Genomic DNA, 21,028 nt, shown 5'->3' on the forward strand with positions numbered 1-21,028 from the left:
CATTTGGTGGCAAAGTTAAGCAAGTCATGATTTTAAAATAGCCTGTGTTTTGTCAAATGTGATCATCAAGAAGAGAGCTCTTGAGCAATTTTCTAGGCAGTTTGTAAAGATGGAAACTTCCTACTTCTGCAACTGGAGTGGAAGTAATGGTATCTCAGGCTACATATTCGAAGTTGAAAAACCATCAACCACTTGGGGCTTCTGATTCGCTCAGTTAGGCCCTACCATTGTGTACATTTTTACATTTTGTCTCGAAGGACTTGTGTTCGTGCCTCAGCCTTGCATGGTTCATCTGTTGTCTAGCCACAGACTGCGGCCCAGGTTGTTTACGTTGAGTCCAGGAGGAGGAGGGAGGCTTGCTGAAGATGCAAGTCTGCGCGGTCTGGCTCCTCTCTTTCTTGACCCTCATTGAAGGCCGGGAAGGCTTCCTGGGGGTGAGTTGGCCTATGCCCCGTTTTCCCTCTCTACCACCTCCCCTCTCCCTCTGCACTTTGAAAACCCGTCTCCACCACTGGAACTACATAATTTAATAGACTTGAAATCAGGAGTCTTGGGTCCTTGTCTCAATAGGATCCACGTTAGCTGTGTGTAGCCTTGGACAAACAGTTTCATCTCTTGGAATTTAAAGGACCTAACTACAAAATAAGGAACCCAGACCGAGCCATCTTGGAGATCTCCTGTAGCTCAGCACATTTCTTTCTATGGCTTCTTTGACCGAGGAAAGCCATAAAGAATGGCATGGTCAATCCTGGGACTCTCTTCCTTCACTACACTCACTTTCTTGACCCTTTCATCTAGGATCATGGTTTTAAGGTTTTCTATACCCTGATGGCTCCCAAATTTACATCTGCATCTCAGCCTTCTGCTCTGAACTCTATACCCACGTATCTAATACCTCCATGGTATCTCCAGTTGGGTGTCCGATAGGCCCCTTAACTTAATACGTCCAAAATTAAATTCTTGATTTTTTTTTTCTCACCAAACCTGCTTCTCCTTTCTCATCTCAGCAAGTGGTATCAATGTCCTTCCATTGTCCTTGGGCAAAAAACTGATTTTCATATTTGACTCTTTCCATAATCCCTATCTAAATTGTTGGCTCTTGTTTTGTTTTGCTTTATCTTTAAAGTACACCCAGAATTCAAACATTTCTCACTACCTCTATGGCTACCACCTTAATCCACACCTTCAGTATCTCTCACAGTATCTCTCACCTGTGTTATTTCAGTAACTCCTAGGATGCTGTCATTGCTTCTGTGCTTGTCTATTCCTAACATGGCTACAGGATTGAGCCATCCAAAAAGTAGAGTAGAGCACTCTCACCTCTGTTCAGAGCTCTCTGGTGGGTTCCCATCTCACTCGAGTAAAAACCAAGCCATTGCCTTATAAAGATCTACACAGCCTACCTCCTTGGAGATAATCTCTGATCTCACTTCCTCCCCCTCTCCCCTTACCCACTCCACTGGGCAACTCTGGCCTCCTCGCTCTGTTCTCACATGCTAGGCATACGCTTACCCCAGGGCCATTGCATGTGCTATTCCCTCTGCTAGGAAAGTTCTTTCTCCAGGGATCCTTACTTCCTCACCTCCTTCAGCATTGTGCCCAAAAGTTGCCTCAGGGAGGCCTTCCCTAGCTGCCTCTCCACCATCCCTGATTTGGATTTTAGATCCATAATTTCAGTTCATCCAGAGATCCAACAAGGCCTTAGGAAGTACATCTTTACCAAACCCTTCCATAATTATTCTTGTTTTCTTTTAAACAGAGAAATGAAGGCATCAAAACAAAAAGAGGACTCAGTGTGAATAAGAAAAAGCATCCAGGTGAGTCTCCCTTAGGGAGTGTGGTGCAGTAGACCTGGTGCTAAGGGACCAGGGTGCCAACCTCAGTGCTGCTTCTGGCCATAGGACCTTTAAAACACTATTAAACACCTCGAATCTGGGAAATGAGCATAATGGCAATCTGTACTAGCAAAACATTTGTGAAGATTAAATAATACATAAAGGCATAGTATCCTGCACCATACCTGAGAAGTAGCTATTCCATACTCTTCCTTTCCTTCCTTATCTCAATCCCAACAGTGTAATTAGTGGGTGCAACCCTCAGTCTAGGAATAGGTTGTGTTCTGGAATTTAATTTGTTGTTCTGATGTTTCAAGCACTGCATATATTTCCTCATGGAAACAATGATGCACGCAGATGGTTGTTAGGTCCCCGGGTCAGTCCGCAAAAGCCTTTCTGCAGGGCAGTGATCTCTCATACAACAGTGTGCTAATGGTGTCATTGAACTTCCACCACACAAGGCTGCAATTCTCCAGTAAATGAAATAAAAATTCAACTTGGAATGTCATGAAAACATTTTCTCTGACAGTAAAACTACAGTTAGTATTTAATGCGCTGTTCCTAGGTGCCAGGCACTATTTTAAGTGCCTTAGATGAATTAAATCCTCACAATGACCCTCTGATTTAGGCACAACGGTCATCTTTATTTTACAGATGCTGAAATTAAGACACAGAGCAGGAGGGATGATGCAAACCTAGTCAGTCTGGCTCTAGAACCAGTGCCAGGAGCCTCTGACACTGACTGTTCCCCCACTTCTTACCTGCTTGGGCAGTGGGAGAAGGAGTCCCCTTAGCTTTCCCTCCTTGGTGTGGCTCCCAAGACCTGGGACAGAGGTTCCAATCTGCAAAGAGAGGCGGCGCTGAAGCTCTATGCAGTGAGGTGGTGGAAGTTATGACAGCGGGAAGCCCTTGTCCATGTTTGGGACATGTCAGACTCAGCCAGCTTCCTGCTACCTTCTTGACTGCCACCTCCGAAGTCTAGGGATTGATCTGCTCATTTCCTTCTCTATAAATTTCCCTTCTGCCTGGTTCCCTGGGCCCCTAAGAAATGGGACAGTCTCAGAGAAGCTCCCCATCTCATCTGTCCCGGCAGAAAGCATGGATGTCTTGAGAAATCTGAGACTTCTAAGAGATTTCACTGCCAGTGGCAATCAAAAGAGACCCAGGATAAAAGGATGTTCACTTTTCCCCTCTTTTCTCTAAGGTCCTTACATTCCTAATCTGGGGTGCTTAGATGAGCTTGGGATGATCTGGAAATGCCATGAAATCTCACACTACGTTTCATGTGAATGTGCCTAAGTGAGTTGTGGGTGGGAGACTACTCCTAGGATTCATATTCTCCTGAGCCCAGAACACGTAACGGCCTCTCCTTAGGGAAACAAAAGGTGCCGCTGAAGAGTGGTAAGGCGGAGCTGAGGGCGCATAAAGGCTCAAGTAAGGTTTGGTTTGGTTTGGTTTTGCTTTTGCATTTCATAAAAGGTACTCAAAGTTGACTAATTACTGAAAACTCTTCACGGGAGAAAAAAGGGCTCTTTGGAGAGGAAAGTGTGAGACCGGGGGTTTTATACTGAATATCCTTCAAGGAGACTGGAGCTGGGAGAGCAAGAGGGAAGAGTGACTAGGATTTTCTCACCTCTTCTCTCTTGGGTCTTGATGCCTGAAACTTGACCTTGGATGCATCCTGAGGAGCTGTGTGAAGTCAGGAGGGTGACTGATGCCGGGATGGGTCAGGGAGAGTGGGAGCACCTGGCCTGGCAGAAGTGGGAGAGTAGACATAGATTAGACCACGTGGGGCTGTCTGCCAGTGTTCCTCTGGATGCTAATTTTTACTTAACGTCTGGATGAACAGAAGTCGGTAACTAGCAGCGTGGCATAACCCGTGACCCCGAGTGCATGTGGTGATTCTTCCTGGTGGCTTCCTTGGCAATACTTCTCCCCCATACTGAAAAAGAAGGCTCCTGACTATCTTCCTCTCTCTAGGCCCAGTCCAGGAGTATGAGCTGCTGCTTCAGGTGGCCTATCGAGATTCTAAGGAGAAGAGAGACTTGAAGAATTTTCTGAAGCTTCTGAAGCCTCCATCGTTATGGTTACAGGAACCAGTGAAGATTATTAGAGCAAAGGCCACTACATGTAAATCTGCCCTCTGGGGGCTGGGAGTGGAAGGGGGAAGTCGGTAACAGTCGGTATAGGTTAGGTTATGCTGTGGAGACAATCATCCCCGCAATATCTGTGGCTTGAAAGAACACATGTTTTACTTCTTCTTCATGCTACATCTTTATTGCAGGTTGCCAGCGGGGTTATGTTCATGTGGTCACTTGGGATTCCAGGCTAATGAATCACACACTATCTCAAATGTACCCAGTTGGAGCCAAAAAGAAATAAAACACTCAAGGGTTTCACATTGGCAGTTGAATTCTCTAACTTGGAAGTGACACACATTAATTCTGCTCCCAACTTATTGGCCCAAACTGATTTCATGGCCCCATTCAACCTCAGGGGGCCAGGATATGTAATCCTACTATGTGCCCAGAAAAGAGCAAGAAGTAATTGACAAACAGCACTAATGATCGCAATCCTGGGTTTCAGAGACATTAAATCATTTGTCTAAAGCAGGAGTTCTCGAAGTGTGGTGCCCAGATTTGAAGCAGCAGCAATATCAGGGATCTTAATGGAAATGCAAATCCCAGATTTACTGAATCTGAAGCTTTGGGATGAGACTCTCGAGGTGATACTGACACCTGACAAAGTTTGAGAACCATTCACTGTATATTATAATGCATATTTTCACAAAGAAGCCTGGTGACTTAGTCCCAATTTTTTGTCTATTATAGAGGAATGCCTTTTGATGGGTGTTTTAGGTCAGTCAGTAGGGAATAAGCATACAGAATTGGCTGATGGAATTTTTCTTCATGACTTTCAAGAAAAAAAAAAAAGTCGGTCGGTGTTTGCCATCTTGCTTATGGGACCTACCTGAGAATGGTAATAGATGGATGGGAGGAGTCTCCAATAAAATAGAGGAAAAATAGCTTCTAGAGCTCTCTTAGATAACTGTCGGGTTAGCACACATTCTTTGCTTCTCTTTCCCATTCCAAGGGCTATCTACTTGGCATCCATCCTTCTTTTGGCTTCTAAGCTCAGCCACCTGATTTTATGTTTGCTAGGTGTCTGGTGTCAGACTCACAATCTATTGAGTTGACATATCCTTACCTTAAACATACTGCCATCCTAGTTTTATCCTTCTAGCTCTTGGTGAGACACACTTGGTTCAGATTCTAAGGCAGAGCCAAGGATGAGAGCTTAGCACTGGTCGGTTTATTAACCAGATCCCGTGAGACCAAGCTCTGTTTATTTTTACTTTTTTTGTGCAGACTGTGGCAACCAGAATGGGGTTTTGCAGTGTGCCTGTGAGCACGGCTACACCTGGTTTCCTCCCTCATGCCTTGATCCCCACAAATGCTACCTCCACACGGCTGGAGCACTCCAGAGCTGTCACTGTCACCTCAACAACCTCACCCAGAGCATCAATTTCTGTGAAAGAACAAGTAAGCCCTGAAGGGTGCCAGGAGGAGAGCTCTGGCCCCGGGCAGGGGACAGGAGGTGGGGAGAGGTGGGGGGAGGAGGGGGAACTCTAGCTCCTCACCCACATGTTAACACTTTGTGTCCCTGGGCAGAGCTAGTGTTTGCAGGGTCATCAAAGGGCAATAACCATATACCCCACTAGGCTTAGCTGGACACTGCAAGAGCCTCCAAGTGCAGAAAATTCAGAAGTGTGAGTTGATGTTTGGACATCACTTCAACCTTCATCCAGCTCAGCTCCGCAAGTCTATGATTTTATTGAGATTGAGGCGGATTCACGGAAATCTCAAGTAGGGGAACTACTTGAGTAAATACAATTTTTTTTCCTCCCTTCTCTTCATTGCTTTTGCCAACATCAATTTCCAGACAAGGGAAGTCGAGAGGTGTGAGAGCAGGGAGGAACACATAGTGTTTATACTGAAATATATTTTCTAGATGGCCAACAAGTATGTTGCATCACCAAAACAAAACAGAGTGAAAAGTCTAGCTTCGGAAACCAGTGGAAGCTGAGGGAGCTAAGGCACCTTAGGTTTGTGTTCAGTGGATGAAGAAGGGAGCCAAATGACATGGGCTCCAGCGCTGGAAGGACCTTGGGAAGTGTCCTCAGAGACTACTCCGGTTCTCTTAAAGCTCTGGTTTTTGGTAGAGCCACGCAAAGAGAGGGAGAACCTGAAATAACCCAGCTTCCCTGGGCATTCCTGGCTCCCCTTCCCAGGACCATGCCAATTCGTGATGGCCACACATATTTATTAAACACCATCTTTAGACCCAGATCTGAGGCAGATTTTGGGAGGACACAATGAAGCATTTCTCTCTCTCTGAATTAGCAGCCCAGTTGGGGAGGCTAGGCTGTAATACAAGAAAGAGGACAGTGTAATTTCTTCAGCAAATTTGAGTGAAAGCCTACCTTGTGAAAGGTGGTCTGTGTCTGATGCACCTTGAAGAGACACAAAGATGGATCAGGTAGGAATTACACTCACAAGGGTCTCCCCAAAGTGGAGTGGGTTCGTAGAAACACAAGAAATGCTCCCGAACAAGTATGTTGGTACAAGAGGTTGTAAACTGGGGGATGAGAAGAGTACTGTAGGAATTTAGAGGAGGGAAAGAATCTTTGCGTTGGGGGATCAGGAGAGGCCTAGCAGAGGGGGTACATTTGTGTAGGTCCTGAATGAAGGATAAACAGGGTTTGTCCATATGAAAATGAGCAACAACTTATCCCAGCCCAGAAAAGCACCAGTGATGGGCAAGCAAGGGGTATATTGGAGTTAGCAAGTAGTGTTTTATTGTTTTTTTCTTTTTAAAAAGTTTTTCGTAAGGACAGTGTTTGAGCTCAATGCCTAGATGGGCACACATTTCAGTGTTAAGTGATTGCCTTTCTTAACCACATGTGGGTGGCCACACATTTACTTACTTACAAGGTTTTCCTGATCACCAGCACCTTCTCGTTATATTCCAAATCCACAGCTGAGAAGTCTAGTTTTGCGTATGCTTCCTCTATTATTTTAGGTGAACGTTCATTACAAGAAGAAATTGAAATATTGCTGTTGGACAGATGGGCTTCAAATGTACTTCTCTAATTCTATGCTGTAATAAATTCAAGTGAGTAATTTTTGTATCTATAAACCTCTTTTTATTTCCCATAGAGGTTTGGGGCACTTTCAAAATTAATGAAAGATTTGCCAAAGACCTTTTGAATTCATCTTCTCCTTCATTCTCCAAATACGCCACTGGAATTGAAATTCAAGTAAGCACTTTCTACTTACTACATAAGACATTGTTGGCTAAACATAAGTTCAGATGTTTTCAATTCAGCATGTTTGTTTAATACCTATTCTTAATTATTCACGTTCAATGAGTTATTACAGAGCAGTTAATCACATTGCCCACAACTGACGTATGTTGAACATTTTCTTTCTGGGAGAGTTTTAGCAGTTGACTTCTTTCCATTTCTCTTGTGTTCCCTTTTGTTCATTTATGTGAGTCATATTCTAGCAAGGCTTCTTGGTTATTTTCTGTTTTTTATTTGTCCAAAGAAAATTTTTCATGCTCTAGGCTCCATTGTTAGCATTGGGAATTCGTTCCATAGAGAAGCCTCGCTTGTTGGGGGCTAAACAGAAGTACTGAGCAAAATTCTGGACTGTGTAATGAAGTCACAGAAAAACTAAATCAGTGTCCGTCTGCCGAGGTTGCTCGTTCAGGTGCCATTTTCACGGAAGACCTACACAAATGCTTTCCAGATAGATTCAGTTTAAATGCATATGGAAGTGTATGGCTTATTTTTGTGAAGGAGAAAACAGATTTTGGGTAAATTTATATTATCTGGCACCCAATTCCCTCTTCTAAACAATTGGTTCTTCCATCTTTATTAGCAAACTCAAAAATAAATGACGTGTGTGTGTGTGTGTGTGTGTGTGTGTGTGTACAATTCTCAGCTGTCATTTGAACTGCATTTGTGTAATATGCAAGCACCCCCTGTGGGATCTCTTTCTTTCTTCAGTGGTTCTGTGGGTTTATTTATTGTCTGCATCACTTTTTTCTGAAATATCTTTCTTGTATGGGGACAAAGATGAACATATTGCCCCTTTCTCTCTTTGTAAGCTTAAAGAAGCATTCAAAAGAATTCAAGATTTTGAGTCAGTTCGTGTCACCCAATTTCGGTAAGTAACACAATTGCCTTGGAAGGGCATGCCCAGAGGGGCACCTGGGTGGCTCAGTCGGTTGAACACCCGCCTCTTGATTCCGGCTCAGGTCATGATCTCAGGGTCCTGAGATGGAGCCCTGTGTTGGGCTCTGAGCTCAGCAGGGAGTTTGCTTGAGATTCTCTCTCTCCTTCTCCCTCTTCCCCTGTCATTGTGCTCTCTCTGTCTCTCTCTTCCTCTCTAAAATAAATAAATCTTAAAAAAAAAAGAAGGGCATCCCCAGAATTGTGCAGCCATCCTGCAGAATGCCTAGTGCCATTCCCAAATGACCCTGACAAAAAATAGGGAAGAACTGGTCTTTCTAATAGGATTCTTACTAATACTAGACAAAAGTCTGTGATGTTTCTTAAAGTCAGAAGAGGAAACTTAAATGTTGAATGGCATTTTCCAAGCTGTAGATTAGAGACTGGAACTGCGAATCCACAGTTGCAGAACTTGGGATGAAGCAGGAGATCATGGTATGCATGTACGGGAAGGGAGGAGGGGTGGAGGTGAGTTTTGTGGGTTGCAGAAGGATGGTTTTTCTCTGTCCACAAGCACAGGGGGGTATGATACAAAGTTGTATAATTGGAAGCCATGAGGGAAGCCTGGGGTAAACTACTATATTTTTGTGTAGATATCATGTATGCACCATAGCTGAAAACCCAGTAGGCATTGTCTACAGCAAATAAAGAGATATTTAGTAAATTATCCTTTTGTTTATGCTTTCATTCCAAAAGTTACTTGGTTAGTTAGTCATGTGTGCATTGGTTAATAACTATTAATAGTCTGCCTGATAGAGGAAATAGCTTAGAGGTCAGAGAACTTGACTTTATATATATATATATATATATATATATATATATACATATATATATATGTATATATATATATATATACGAAGTTTTATATATATATTTTTTTCTTATATATATATATATATTTTTTTTCACAGTTAACTTAAGGAACAGCCATGGGAAATTTTCAACAGCATTGCTATAAATATACTGTCCTGGATATTATCCTTCCAGTTATCTCATGTTCTTATATAAAGGTCCATGTGTCTACTTTTCTTTACAATTCAATGCTAGGAAAGACTGCTTCTTTTTTCTTATACCAAGTCCTATATAATGAATTATATTTTCCTTCTTGACTTTGCAGTCACCTAATTCATAGACAAACTTGAAACTTAAAGTAATTTTTGTATTCACTATTCATATTTTTCTTTACCTTGGTGCTGGCTTTCCATTTATAATTCTAACCTATATTTCATTCTGTATGTCTTCTGAGATGTCTCCAATAATTTGTAGATGCAATCATAAAGTAGGCATAAGTCTATAAAATACAATTATTTAGGTTTTACTCTTTATGTATATGATTTAAAGTAAATCTTAATCTCTTAGCGTCTCAATTTACTTCTCTGTTGAACAGGACTGTTAAAGCCTGTGGAATCTGGTTTAACTTCATTAAACCAAATGAAATAACTGGCAGGAAAATATTTTGTAAGCAATGTTTTGTTGATAGAAGAGCCATATCAACACAAAGACGCTATGACTTTCACTACATAAAAGAGTTTTTGGATTTATTCAAACATCGTGAGTGATGGCTCCATGTACTGATTAAGAATTTGATATTTGGGGGCGCCTGGGTGGCACAGCGGTTAAGGGTCTGCCTTCGGCTCAGGGCGTGATCCCGGCATTATGGGATCGAGCCCCACATCAGGCTCCTCCGCTAGGAGCCTGCTTCTTCTTCTCCCACTCCCCCTGCTTGTGTTCCCTCTCTCGCTGGCTGTCTCTGTTGAATAAATAAATAAAAAATCTTTAAAAAAAAAAGAATTTGATATTTGGAGCATTAGAGATTCTAATCCATCAGTTAATAATTAATAATTACCTGACCCAACTTCTCTTTGGGACTCCAGCTCCCTTTACTACAAAATGGGGACAATACAATGTTTACCTCATGGAATTGTTGTGACCTCACTCACTTTCATGACTTCGAACACCATGTGTACACTGATGGTTTCTAAATTTATTACTTGACCTTGACCTCTCTCATAAAGTCCAAACCCAAATACGCAACTGCTTGTTAACATCGCCACTTGATTTTCTAGTAGGCATGTCAAACATGTGTTCAAAACGGGTCATCCATCTTTTCTCCTCCTTTAAGGTTTTTCTCCCACTGCTGTGTCCATCCCAGTTATAGCGATGCGAGTCTTCCAGTTGGACACACCCAAACTTGGAGTCATCCCTCGTAATCATTTTTTATTGAGGTGTAATTTACATACAATGATAGCTCAAGCCTTATACGTATAGTTTCATTAGCTTTGACAAATGCTTTTACCAGCTACCTTTTTAAGGAGACAGAACATTTTCATCACCCCGAAAGTTCCCTTGTGCCCCTTTCTAGCCAATTCCATGCCCACCCCCTACCTCCCACCAGAAATCACCACTGCTTTTATTTCTATCATCGTAGATTAGTTTTGTCTATTCTAGAACTTCACGTAAATGGAATCACCCAGTGTGTAGTTTTTTTGTGTGTCTGGTTTCTTTTCCTCAACATAATGTCTTTGAGAGTCTTCCTTGTTTTTCTGAGTGTCAGGGGTTCCTTCCTTTTGTTGTTATTTTTAACGATTTATTTATTTATTTTAGAGAGAGAGAGGGAGAGAGAGAGAGGTGGAGGGAGAGGGGCAGAGGGAGAGGGAGAGAGAGTCTTAAGCAGACTCCCCACTGAACTCAGACCCCGTCTTGGCACTCGATCTCACAACCCTGAGATCACAACCTGAGCTGAAACCAAGAGTCAACACTCAACCAACTGAGCCATCCAGGTGCCCCTGGTGGTGGGGGGTGGGATTCCTTCCTTTTTATTGCCCAGTGCTATTCCATTGTATGAGTACACTGCAGTTTGTTTTTCCATCCCTTGCAGTCTTTCTTGACTGGTTCCTTTCTCCATTCCCAGCATCCTACGCAATTCCTGTGGCTCAGACTTCAAGTACAACCTGACCACTTCTCCCCACAGGCACTGTCCCCAAATTCAAGCCGCTATCACCTCTTTCCTGATGGGTCCTCCTGTTTCCCTGCTTGCCTCTCTTCCGTCCATTCTATGCAGCAGCCAGAGTGATGCTCTTAAGCAATAAACCTGAGCATGCCACTGACTTTTACTAAAGAAAGAAACCTTTTAATAAAAGTAAAATTCAAACTCTAAGGCTCCACCCCATCTGGCTCCTGGATACTTACCTAATATCACCTCCTACCATTTCTCTACTGCTCATTGAAACTTAGTTATGCTAAAATCAATTCATTAATTTTTGTCCTCTAACTTAAACTGATTTTACTGAATTCAATTTATTCTCCCTGGGATAATTCAAACCCACATTGAGAAGCAAGTCCAGTTCTTGACCTGGCAGCTAGTTTTTAAATGTGCCTAACTCATAGGCATTTTCCTGCCTCAGGACCTTCACACATGCTGGCACACTACATTGATGTTCTTTGTAACACTAGCCTTTTCTTCTCATTTGGGCCTCAGCTTTTACCCTCTGCACAGAAAAGCCTTTTCTGACCAGCCTTATTGAAAGTGGGCCTCATCGGGACGCCTGGGTGTCTCAGTTGGTTAAGCATCAGACTCTTGTTTTTGGCTCATGTCATGGTCTCATGGGTCTTGAGATGGAGCTCCGCCTTGTATCTGTGCTCAGCTGGGAGTCTGCTGGAGATTCTCTCCCATTGCCTGCCCCCCCGCCCCCGCATGTATGCGTGCACACTCTATCTCTCTCTCAAATAAATAAATAAATAAATCTTAAAAAAAAATAAAGTGGGCCTCATCTCCACCTGCTATTCTTATCACTGCATCTGTCCCTCATAACACTTAACTAAATTTATATATATATATTATATATAATTATAAAATTACTTATATATGGTGGTGACTGGTTCTTATTTGCCTCATCTTCTGCACTAGAATGTAAGCTTCATGAAGGCAAGGACTATATCTATTTGATGCGTTCCTATGGACCCAGTGACATGCATACACACAGCTGGCCCTGAGTGACCGACTGAATGAATCTCATTTTTCTTTCCACGCAGTCATTATAGAGATGGAAGCGTCATTGCCGGGTTTGAAGTCGTGGGTTCCAGCAGCACATCTGAGCTGCTGTCAGCCATTGAACAGGTGGCTGAGAAGGTGAAGGCTGGCCTTCACAAGCTGTTCCTACTAGAAGACAGCTCTTTCAGAGTGTTTGGAAAAGGTAATTCTGAATTCCCACCCCCGGCTTAGGTGACGGGGGTCCCCCACTTAGTAGCTCATTTATGTCTTTGGGAAGTAGACTGGACATGTTTTCTGATACAGAATTGTTCTAAGACTCACTGACTTTCAGGAGACACAGGCAGCTGTTTTCTCCCCGACCATGATGAAACTCCATGTCGGCCACCGATTTCAGATCCTTGCCGACCAGTGATGTGGTCTCCAGCTCCCAGGGTAACACTGCGGAATGCTGACCACTCTGCAGGCTCTGATGGAAATCGCTCAGCAATAGTTTACTGCGACACATGCTGAAGGAGCCCTGGGGCTGACATATTCCCAAATCATAATCCAAGGAACCAAAGAAAGAACGCACATATCTCGATCTTTAACACATACACACCCACACACGCACGCGTGCACACACACACACACACACACGACACTCCACTTTTCTTCAGACTTTTTCCCCTTTTTTTTTTACATTCAATCTTAAGCCTCTTGTACCTAGATATGTGCCACTTTCAATAACATTTATTCAACAATATTTACTAAGTGCCCCAACTGTCTAGGCATTTAGGACACAGTACTGGGAAAAACAAGCAAACATCAAAGCCCTGGAGGGTCTTCCATTCAGGGTTTCCTTCTCCTGGTCCCAGTCACGGTCAGAATATACTATTGAGGGCTAGTGGTTGGTCACAGTGTGAAAAGCTTTTACAAAGGGCAAAAAGTAGGATGGGTCACACTAAAATGGCAACTGCCAGTCTTGTAACCACATCATTACTGCTTTGTTCCATAGCTTCTTGCAGGTTTTCTGATTTTCTAACATTGCCTTACAGAATGAAACTCTTTCCTGAGAATGATCATACCCTGTCTTTTTTTCACCTGATGCTTACTAGTTTATGGCTCACTAAAATCAGGATTGTTGGCACAGGTCAGACACCTGGAGGGAAAGGGGCTGGCCTTGGAGAGGGCATCAGAAAGGAGAAAAGGTACTGAGAGGGACGAGGCTGGGCATCAAGGACATGTTTCTACTCCTGAATTTTGCCCGGGCTTTGTCTCTGAAACTATGACTTCTAAAGCACTGCTGTATGCTTTGTATAGAGTGCCAGGGTATTTACACGTTTTCCTTTTTGTTTCCATTTTTCCCCCCAGCCCAGTGTAACAACATTGTCTTTGGATTTGGGTCCAGGAACGATGAGTACGTTCTTCCCTGTAGCAGCGGCTACACCGGGAACATTACAGTCAGGTGCCAGCCCTCTGGGTGGCAGGTCCTCAGGGAGACGTGTGTACACTCTCGGCTGGAAGAACTGAGAAAGGTAAAGCACCTCTGTCTTGTGTTTTGAGTTTCACGTGGGCATCTCCCAGTGAGCACGGCTAGGTGGAGAATAATATATCAGTTTGTCTCATTGGTCAGTGCGCAGAAGTCAAGGGTGTTATCAGACCCTGGTAAACTAAGGCAGTGTTGGCATGAGTAGCAGAGTCTAAGTAGAAGCCAAGAGAGTCAGAAAAAGTCACAGTCGATGGTTCTAGTGGGGAGGGAACTACAGAAGAATGAATCCGTGCTGAATACATCTATGATAGGTGATAAAACACCAACTAAACTGCTCTTAGAAGTCCAGAAAGCCTGGGAAACAAAGATCCAAGGAGAAGTGTGAGTCAGAAACTGTAAACTCAGTACAAGTAAGGATATGTATATATGTCAGAAATCTGGGCCAGGAGTGGGTCAGCCAGAGGTGAACCATATACAATGACCAAACTACACTGAGTCTTAAGGGTCATTTGGCTTGTCAACCTGTTTTATAGATCAGGAAATGAAAGACTAAGAGCCCAATAGTCCCTCTGGTAGCAATAGTGTTGAACTAGAAACATGGTCACTTGATTTCCAGTCCAGAACTATCACCCCCACATGATACTTTCTTAGGAAGGTTCAAGTTCTTAAGGCAAGGAAGATACAAAGATGGAAGCAAATGGTGAGGAATTTGAACTCAAGTCATAGAAAAGAGGAGGGACTCTGAGACCAGTTCACAGACACTGTTTTGCAAATAGATGTCCATATTGAGCAGAACTTCTCACCCAGCCAGAGACCCTACTATTACAGATGAAACTCAGAATGGTTTTTCTCAAGGGACTATAGAAAGTTTATTGCTCCCTTTCTGAGGTTTTTCATCTGTAAACTGGATGGGAGAGATTGGACCAGATGGCTTCTGGAGTCTATCCTTGCTCATGCTTTCTTTGCCTCATTTCTGAACATGGACCATAGCTGGGACTAGTCCAACCCAGGGTGTGAGGGCAGGCAGATCCCAGGCACTCTGAGCAGAGAACATTACTGTCAGCTGAGAAGAGCAAACAGAAAGACAGAAGAGGGGTGCCTGGGTGGCTCAGTTGGTTAAGTGTTCAACTCTTGATTTCCGTTCAGGTCATGATCTCAGGGGCGTGAGACTGAGCTCCTGTCAGGCTCTGCACTGAGAGTGGAGCCTGCTTAAGACCCTCTCTCTCCCTCTCCCTCTCCCTCTGACCCTCCCTGCCCCACTCATGCCCCACTCATGCTCACATACTCTCTCTCTCTCAAAAAAAAAAAAAAAAAAAAAAAAAAAAACAAACCAGATGGGATCTGGTTCCTGGGTTGACTTGTTTTGAATGGAAAGGAATACCCCTTTTTGGCTGCCATCCAAGATAGCTCAGTGTAGTAGAAACGAGAGGAGCCTCAAGGAAGAAGCAACTCTGAATCCAATGACAAAGTGTAGTCAGATCTCCCATATGTCCCTCTATCTTTTCATCCTACAAGGATTTCTCAGCATAGTATAGTGGATATAACAGGATTTAGTACCAGTAGACCCTACCTTTCCACTTTCTAGCTGGGTGCCATTTGGAAAGTCACCGAATCTCACTGAATTATCAGTTTCTGTATAACTAGGATAGTAATTTATATGAAACACAAGCATTTCATTGTTCTCTATAATTTAACCATTTTTATTCCTAGAATTTCAGTGTGATTGCAGGCAATGCCACTGAGACAGCTGTGTCATCCTTGGTACGAAATCTTTCAGTCGTGATTCAGCAAAACCCATCAACCACAGCTGGCAATCTGGCTTCAGTGGTGTCAATTCTGGACAACGTCTTGTCCCTGTCACTGGCGAGCCATTTCAAGGTGTCCAACTCAACAATGGAGGTATGGTCTGTCTGCCTGTGCTTCTGGACTCACTTTAGAAGCTCAGTCTCTCAGGAGGAATGACAAAAGCCCGAGTTGAAGGCGCACTAATGGAAAGGAATGAAGGGTCATGGAACAGTCGTTGTGTGAGCATTATTGCGTCCTCCACAGTGTACCAAAAACTCATGGGATCAATTATGTGAGTTCAAAGCAAGAGGGGGCTACCTCTAGGCAGGCTTAGAGGAAGGGGTGAGCATCTGCACCGTATGACACTGTATGACACAGACGCCCACTGTTTAATGTCTTTGCAGTTGTCTTTCCTGTGGCTAAGAGCTCTGACTTTAGTAGTGTATATTTTAAGAACTCCTGCTTTTTGACTGGGGAATTCATGATTTAATTTGGATATTTAAAAATTATCTTGAATTTTATGCAAATAAAACTTGCTTACTAAGAAATGCAAGTAGGCAAAAAAAAAAAAAATTGGTATGCTATCTGGTCACCCTAGGGCAACCACTGCTTGCATTTTAGGTATCATCTCAGTGCCTAGAAAATGAAAAGTAGCATATAGCAGGTACTCAATAAATATTTGTTAAATAAATGTCCTTCCAAATATTTTGGATGTGTGCATTTTGTAATTTAAAGTATGTAATATTTTTTTACAACAGTGGGTTATACTGTTACATAATACACAATTATACTTTAGCTATATAAGGTGACATTATGTCAGAGACGACATTAAATATAACTAAGTTAAAACTCTGAATTAAAGAGAAGATGCTCAAATTTTTTTTTAAGCCTGACTTTGTGTTGTTTACAAGAAACCAACTAAAACAAAATGACACAGAAAGGCTAAAAATAAAATGAAGGGCACAAGCAGAGCAGGCAAACAGAAACCAAAAGAAGGCAGAGGTTAGAGGGCAGTAAAAGAAGCATGTTATGGGACTCGGGGCCAGAAGCCGCAGAGGGCTCATTTAGGGCAAGGCTTGGTCAGCGTGACGATGCCTGAGGCAGAATGCCTGGGAACCAGAGCCATAAGCCAGAGACAGGGTCCTGTTGGGAAAGTGGCACCTTTCAAGGACTTGTTTGGAAAAGGAATCTCTTAAACTAAGACTGACCCTTAAAACCGACAAACAGTTCCAAGTTTCTCAGTCACTCGTCCAGTGTTTAAAGATTTTTGCTTTATATTCTCTTTTGCTTTATATTTTTTCTATTAATTCATAAATACATGTGAATTATAACTTGAATGTCCATGACATAAATTTAGAACTTCTGATGTTAGCAAAACAAATATAATGCTGGAAAGCAGTTCAGAATAATGTCTCACTCTTTGAGCCTCAGCCTGAGCAGTAAGGCAGCCATGTTTGTCATCTCTGACGAAGAAAGTGGGCCCTGAGGCAGCCCACATCACAGGATTCTCTCTCAGCCATGCTGGGACCCCAGTGTGCATACGAATGCCCTGGGGAGATCACTGTGGAACTTATATGATTCCGCTGACCCAAGTTTCTTAACCCAAAGCTTCCACTGTGCAGTGACTAAACTGATTTTCACTGTTGAGTTTGCCGTGGTCCTCAACGGGGCCACCTCTGGGGCCACTGTGCTATCCTTAATACTAATGACTATCCCCTCCTAGTCCTCTGACCTGCTTATTCAAAACACAAACTGACTTTCATCCTTGTATTTCAGGATGTCATCAGTATAGCTGACCACATCCTGAATTCAACATCAGTGACCAACTGGACGGTGTTACTGCAGGAAGAACAGCAAGCCAGCTCACGGTTACTGAAGACACTGGAAAACATCAGTAGCCTCGTACCTCCAACAGCTCTGCCTCTGAGTTTTTCTCGGGAATTCATTAACTGGAAAGGGATTCCAGTGTCCCAAAGCCAACTCAAGATGGGTTACAACTATCAGACCGAAATGTTCCCCCCAAATTCCTCCAGTCCCATCAGAAGCCATGTGTTAATTGAGTCAGACCAATTCCAGTGGTCCCTTCCAGAAACTATTGTCAGCATGGCCTCTTTGACCCTGGGGAATATCCTATCTGTTAACAAAAATGGAAATGCTCAGGTCAATGGGCCCGTGATATCCACAATTATTCAAAACTATTCCATAAATGAGATTTTCCTGACTTTTTCCAAGGTAGAGTCAAATCTGAGCCAGCCCCATTGTGTGTTTTGGGATTTCAGTCGTTTGCAATGGAACAATGCGGGCTGCCACCTGGTCAACGAAACTCCAGACACCGTGATGTGCCGATGTACCCACCTGACCTCCTTCTCGGTACTGATGTCACCCTTTGTCCCCCCTGCCATCATCCCCGTGGTGAAATGGATCACTTTTGTGGGACTGGGCATCTCCATTGGAAGTCTCACCTTGTGCCTGATCATTGAAGCTCTATTTTGGAAGCAGGTCAAGAAGAACCAAACCTCCTACACACGTCATGTTTGCATGGTGAACATAGCCCTGTGCCTCCTGATTGCTGATGTTTGGTTTCTTGTTGCTGCCGCTGGAGGCTCCACCGTAGACCTTTCTGGAGTCTGCATAGCTGCAGTGTTCTTCATGCACTTTTTCTACCTCTCCTTGTTCTTTTGGATGCTCACCCTCGGCATCCTGCTGGCGTATCGGATCCTCCTCGTGTTCCATCACATGGCCGTGCCTTCAGTCATGGCTGCTGGCTTCTGCCTGGGCTATGGGTGCCCTCTCATCATATCTGTCATCACGATTGCTGTCACGCAGCCAAGCAATAGCTACAAAAGGAAAGATGCATGTTGGCTTAACTGGTCTGATAGGAGCAAACCCCTCTTGGCCTTTGCTGTTCCTGCACTGACTGTTGTGGCTGTGAATTTGGTGGTGGTGCTATTAGTTCTCACGAAGCTCTGGAGGCCCACTGTTGGAGAAAGACTGGGTCATGAGAACAAGGCCACTATTGTCCGCATGGGGAAGAGCCTTCTCATCCTGACCCCTCTGCTGGGGCTTACCTGGGGCTTTGGCATAGGAACAATAGTGGACAACCGGAATCTGGCTTGGCATGTTATTTTTGCATTACTCAATGCATTCCAGGTGAGAACAATAAGAATAACTTCTTCTTTTTTTTTTTTTTTTTTAAGAATAACTTGTTCTATCATCAGGTGACTGGAATAATGATAGAGAACTGAGGTTGGTCCCACCACTCTGCAGGCTATCTCGTCTCCCTGCCTCCAGCAACTCTGTAACCAACACTGCCTGGCAGCAGGGAGTAGAAAATAAACAAATAAACAAACAACAGGATCCATATTTTCTAACAGTTATTCTCATACTGAAGCAGAGTATTAGACTTCTTCAGGAATCCACCCAGGATTTTAAATGTTTGAGTTCATAGAGCTAATGTTAATCCCTCTTGCTACCAACTCAGTCCTCTTTCTCTTGGGCAGGACCTCTGCAAAAGCACACAGGGAAAGGGAAAGAACTCAAGAGTGCTTGTTGACTCTGAATGGCGCACAGGAAGTCTCTAGAGCACGACAGAGCGGGAGATGGCAAACTAACCAACTCTGTTTTTGTCAATAAAGTTTTATTGGAGCACGGCCATGCCCATTTGTGTAGATCTGGTTTGTGAATGCTTGCTTTACCCGGCAAAGTTGAGCAGTTGCACTTGGACTACCTGCAGAGCCTAAAACACATCCCATCCGGCTCTTTGTAGAAAAAGTTTGCCTACACCTGCTGGAAAGCATGGGTTTTACAGTCCACGATCAAAGAGTGTTCAGAGAGTAGGTGGACAAAGTAATCTTCAGGTTTCCATGAGTCTGGAAGAGAGCCTTTAGCCTTGGTTCGATGGACGTTTGCTGGTCACCTCTGCAAATGTTTGAGCTATGGAGTTAAATAGGTCTGGGCTCAAATATGGCATGTTATCAACTGTGACCTCTAAAAAATTACTTAATCTCTCTTTCAGTTCTCTCATCTGTTAGACAGGGATAATATTACTTTTATTATCATAAAGTAAATTAAATAACATAATTTAGCTCTCAGCACAGTGCCTGGCATGTACGAAATGCTAATCTGTCTTCTAAAAGCAACTGGTTCTTCCCCTATATCCGCACACCAGTGAATGTTTCGGGGGTAGTACAGCTCACAAACTTGGGGAGCACGTGCCTAATGGGGGCAGGTCCATGGGTAGATGCTGTATGAACAGGCACCCACTGAGGTGCTCTGACTGGGAGGGGGATCTCAAGGTCCAAGAAAGCCTCTGCCCAGAGTTCCGCAAGGGCTGGGCTTGATGGAAAGAGTGCAGATACAGGTCCTCTGCTTAGGGTTGGACCTCAGTGCCCGCTGCCGTCACAGACTGACATGCACTCAGTAAATGTTTACTTAATGCCTGCTCTAAAGAAAGACTAAGATACAGAAGCAAATGGAAGTGATTTGTTTGGCGTTTAGGATGACACAAAGGGGAAAAGAAAGCTCCGCATGCATTTAAAACCGTATTCACTCATTTATTTATTTATACATTCAATATTATACATTTTTTTGAGTGCTTTGTGTTATGCCAGGCACTGTAGAGTCAGCCGGTGTCCTTGCCTTGAGAAGCCCAGAGTCTGGTAGGGAGACAGGAGAGAAAACAATATTGGGTGATAGAATAGTATTACAGAGCAATGCTTTCTTCTCTGGGGAAGAAAAGACCACAGAGGTGATTTATTCCTTTTTTTTTTTTAAGGGTTTTTTCATCTTATGTTTTGGAATGCTCTTGGACAGTAAGGTAAGTGTGTTCATTTCTCTCTTCATCTCCTTCCTCTAATCCAGGGCATCCATCCCCTTCAGTTCTGGGCTCTTATTCAGATGTAAGAGGTGAGACCATGGGTACTCTTGTCATCAGATTCTATAATTTTATGAAAAAGAAGATTCAGTGAAAACACTCACTGTTGATAAGAAAACTGTAGAGAACTAATCACAACATATATAATGTGCTGGTAAGAAAATTTATAGAACTAATGATAGCATATAACCTGAACATTATAGAAAAAAAGGAAGTTGTTTTTACTTTTCATTTTGCTACATTCATCTATGGTTAGGCAACCATCAAAGAGCAAAAGTATTTTCTGGAGGTGTGAATTCCATTTTGTTCCTTTATTAAATGTATGCATTTATATAGAATATGCAGAGAGATATATCTAGAATACTTCTAAATTTCTAGAGTTTTCTATGATAAATATAAATAGCTCTTAACATCAAATAAAAACTCTAATGAAGGACGACGAATGTAAGGAAAAGATGGTAGAAAAAATTTATATACACTTGTTTCATATTTTTCCCAAGCCTTGAACAATTCTGTTGAGAGAGGCGAAGACAGTAACTAAGCTAAGTGATAGACTTTGTTTTCAATGAGATAAGAAGATTTTTTTTTTAAAGATTTTATTTATTTAGTTGACAGAGAGAGAGACAGCCAGCGAGAGAGGGAACACAAGCAGGGGGAGTGGGAGAGGAAGAAGCAGGCTCCTAGCGGAGGAGCCCGATGTGGGGCTCGATCCCATAACGCCGGGATCACGCCCTGAGCCGAAGGCAGACGCCCAACCGCTGTGCCACCCAGGCGCCCC

General features: G+C 43.2%; 1 protein-coding gene across 6 annotated transcripts in view; it reads left to right on the forward strand.

The window, feature by feature from the left end:
• Positions 1–21,028, forward strand: part of ADGRF1 (adhesion G protein-coupled receptor F1) — a 46,033-nt gene that overhangs the window by 12,951 nt on the left and 12,054 nt on the right. For 3 of the 6 annotated variants that reach the window (XM_045801859.2, XM_045801868.2, XM_045801874.2), the window contains 11 exons: positions 258–434; positions 1,760–1,817; positions 3,816–3,965; positions 5,204–5,377; positions 7,055–7,155; positions 8,010–8,068; positions 12,166–12,326; positions 13,475–13,638; positions 15,303–15,491; positions 17,154–18,527; positions 20,152–20,193. In XM_045801859.2, coding sequence (XP_045657815.2) covers positions 366–434; positions 1,760–1,817; positions 3,816–3,965; positions 5,204–5,377; positions 7,055–7,155; positions 8,010–8,068; positions 12,166–12,326; positions 13,475–13,638; positions 15,303–15,491; positions 17,154–18,527; positions 20,152–20,193 — 2,541 coding nt within the window. In that variant the 5' untranslated portion in view covers positions 258–365. The remainder of the gene's footprint in view (positions 1–257; positions 435–1,759; positions 1,818–3,815; positions 3,966–5,203; positions 5,378–7,054; positions 7,156–8,009; positions 8,069–12,165; positions 12,327–13,474; positions 13,639–15,302; positions 15,492–17,153; positions 18,528–20,151; positions 20,194–21,028) is intronic. The other 3 variants (XM_045801883.2, XM_045801893.2, XM_045801913.2) reach the window with 1 other exon arrangement.

This window comes from Ursus americanus, chromosome 29, assembly GCF_024610735.1.
Source record: "Ursus americanus isolate L20-20 chromosome 29, mUrsAme1.1.p, whole genome shotgun sequence".
NCBI classification, from domain to species: domain Eukaryota; kingdom Metazoa; phylum Chordata; class Mammalia; order Carnivora; family Ursidae; genus Ursus; species Ursus americanus.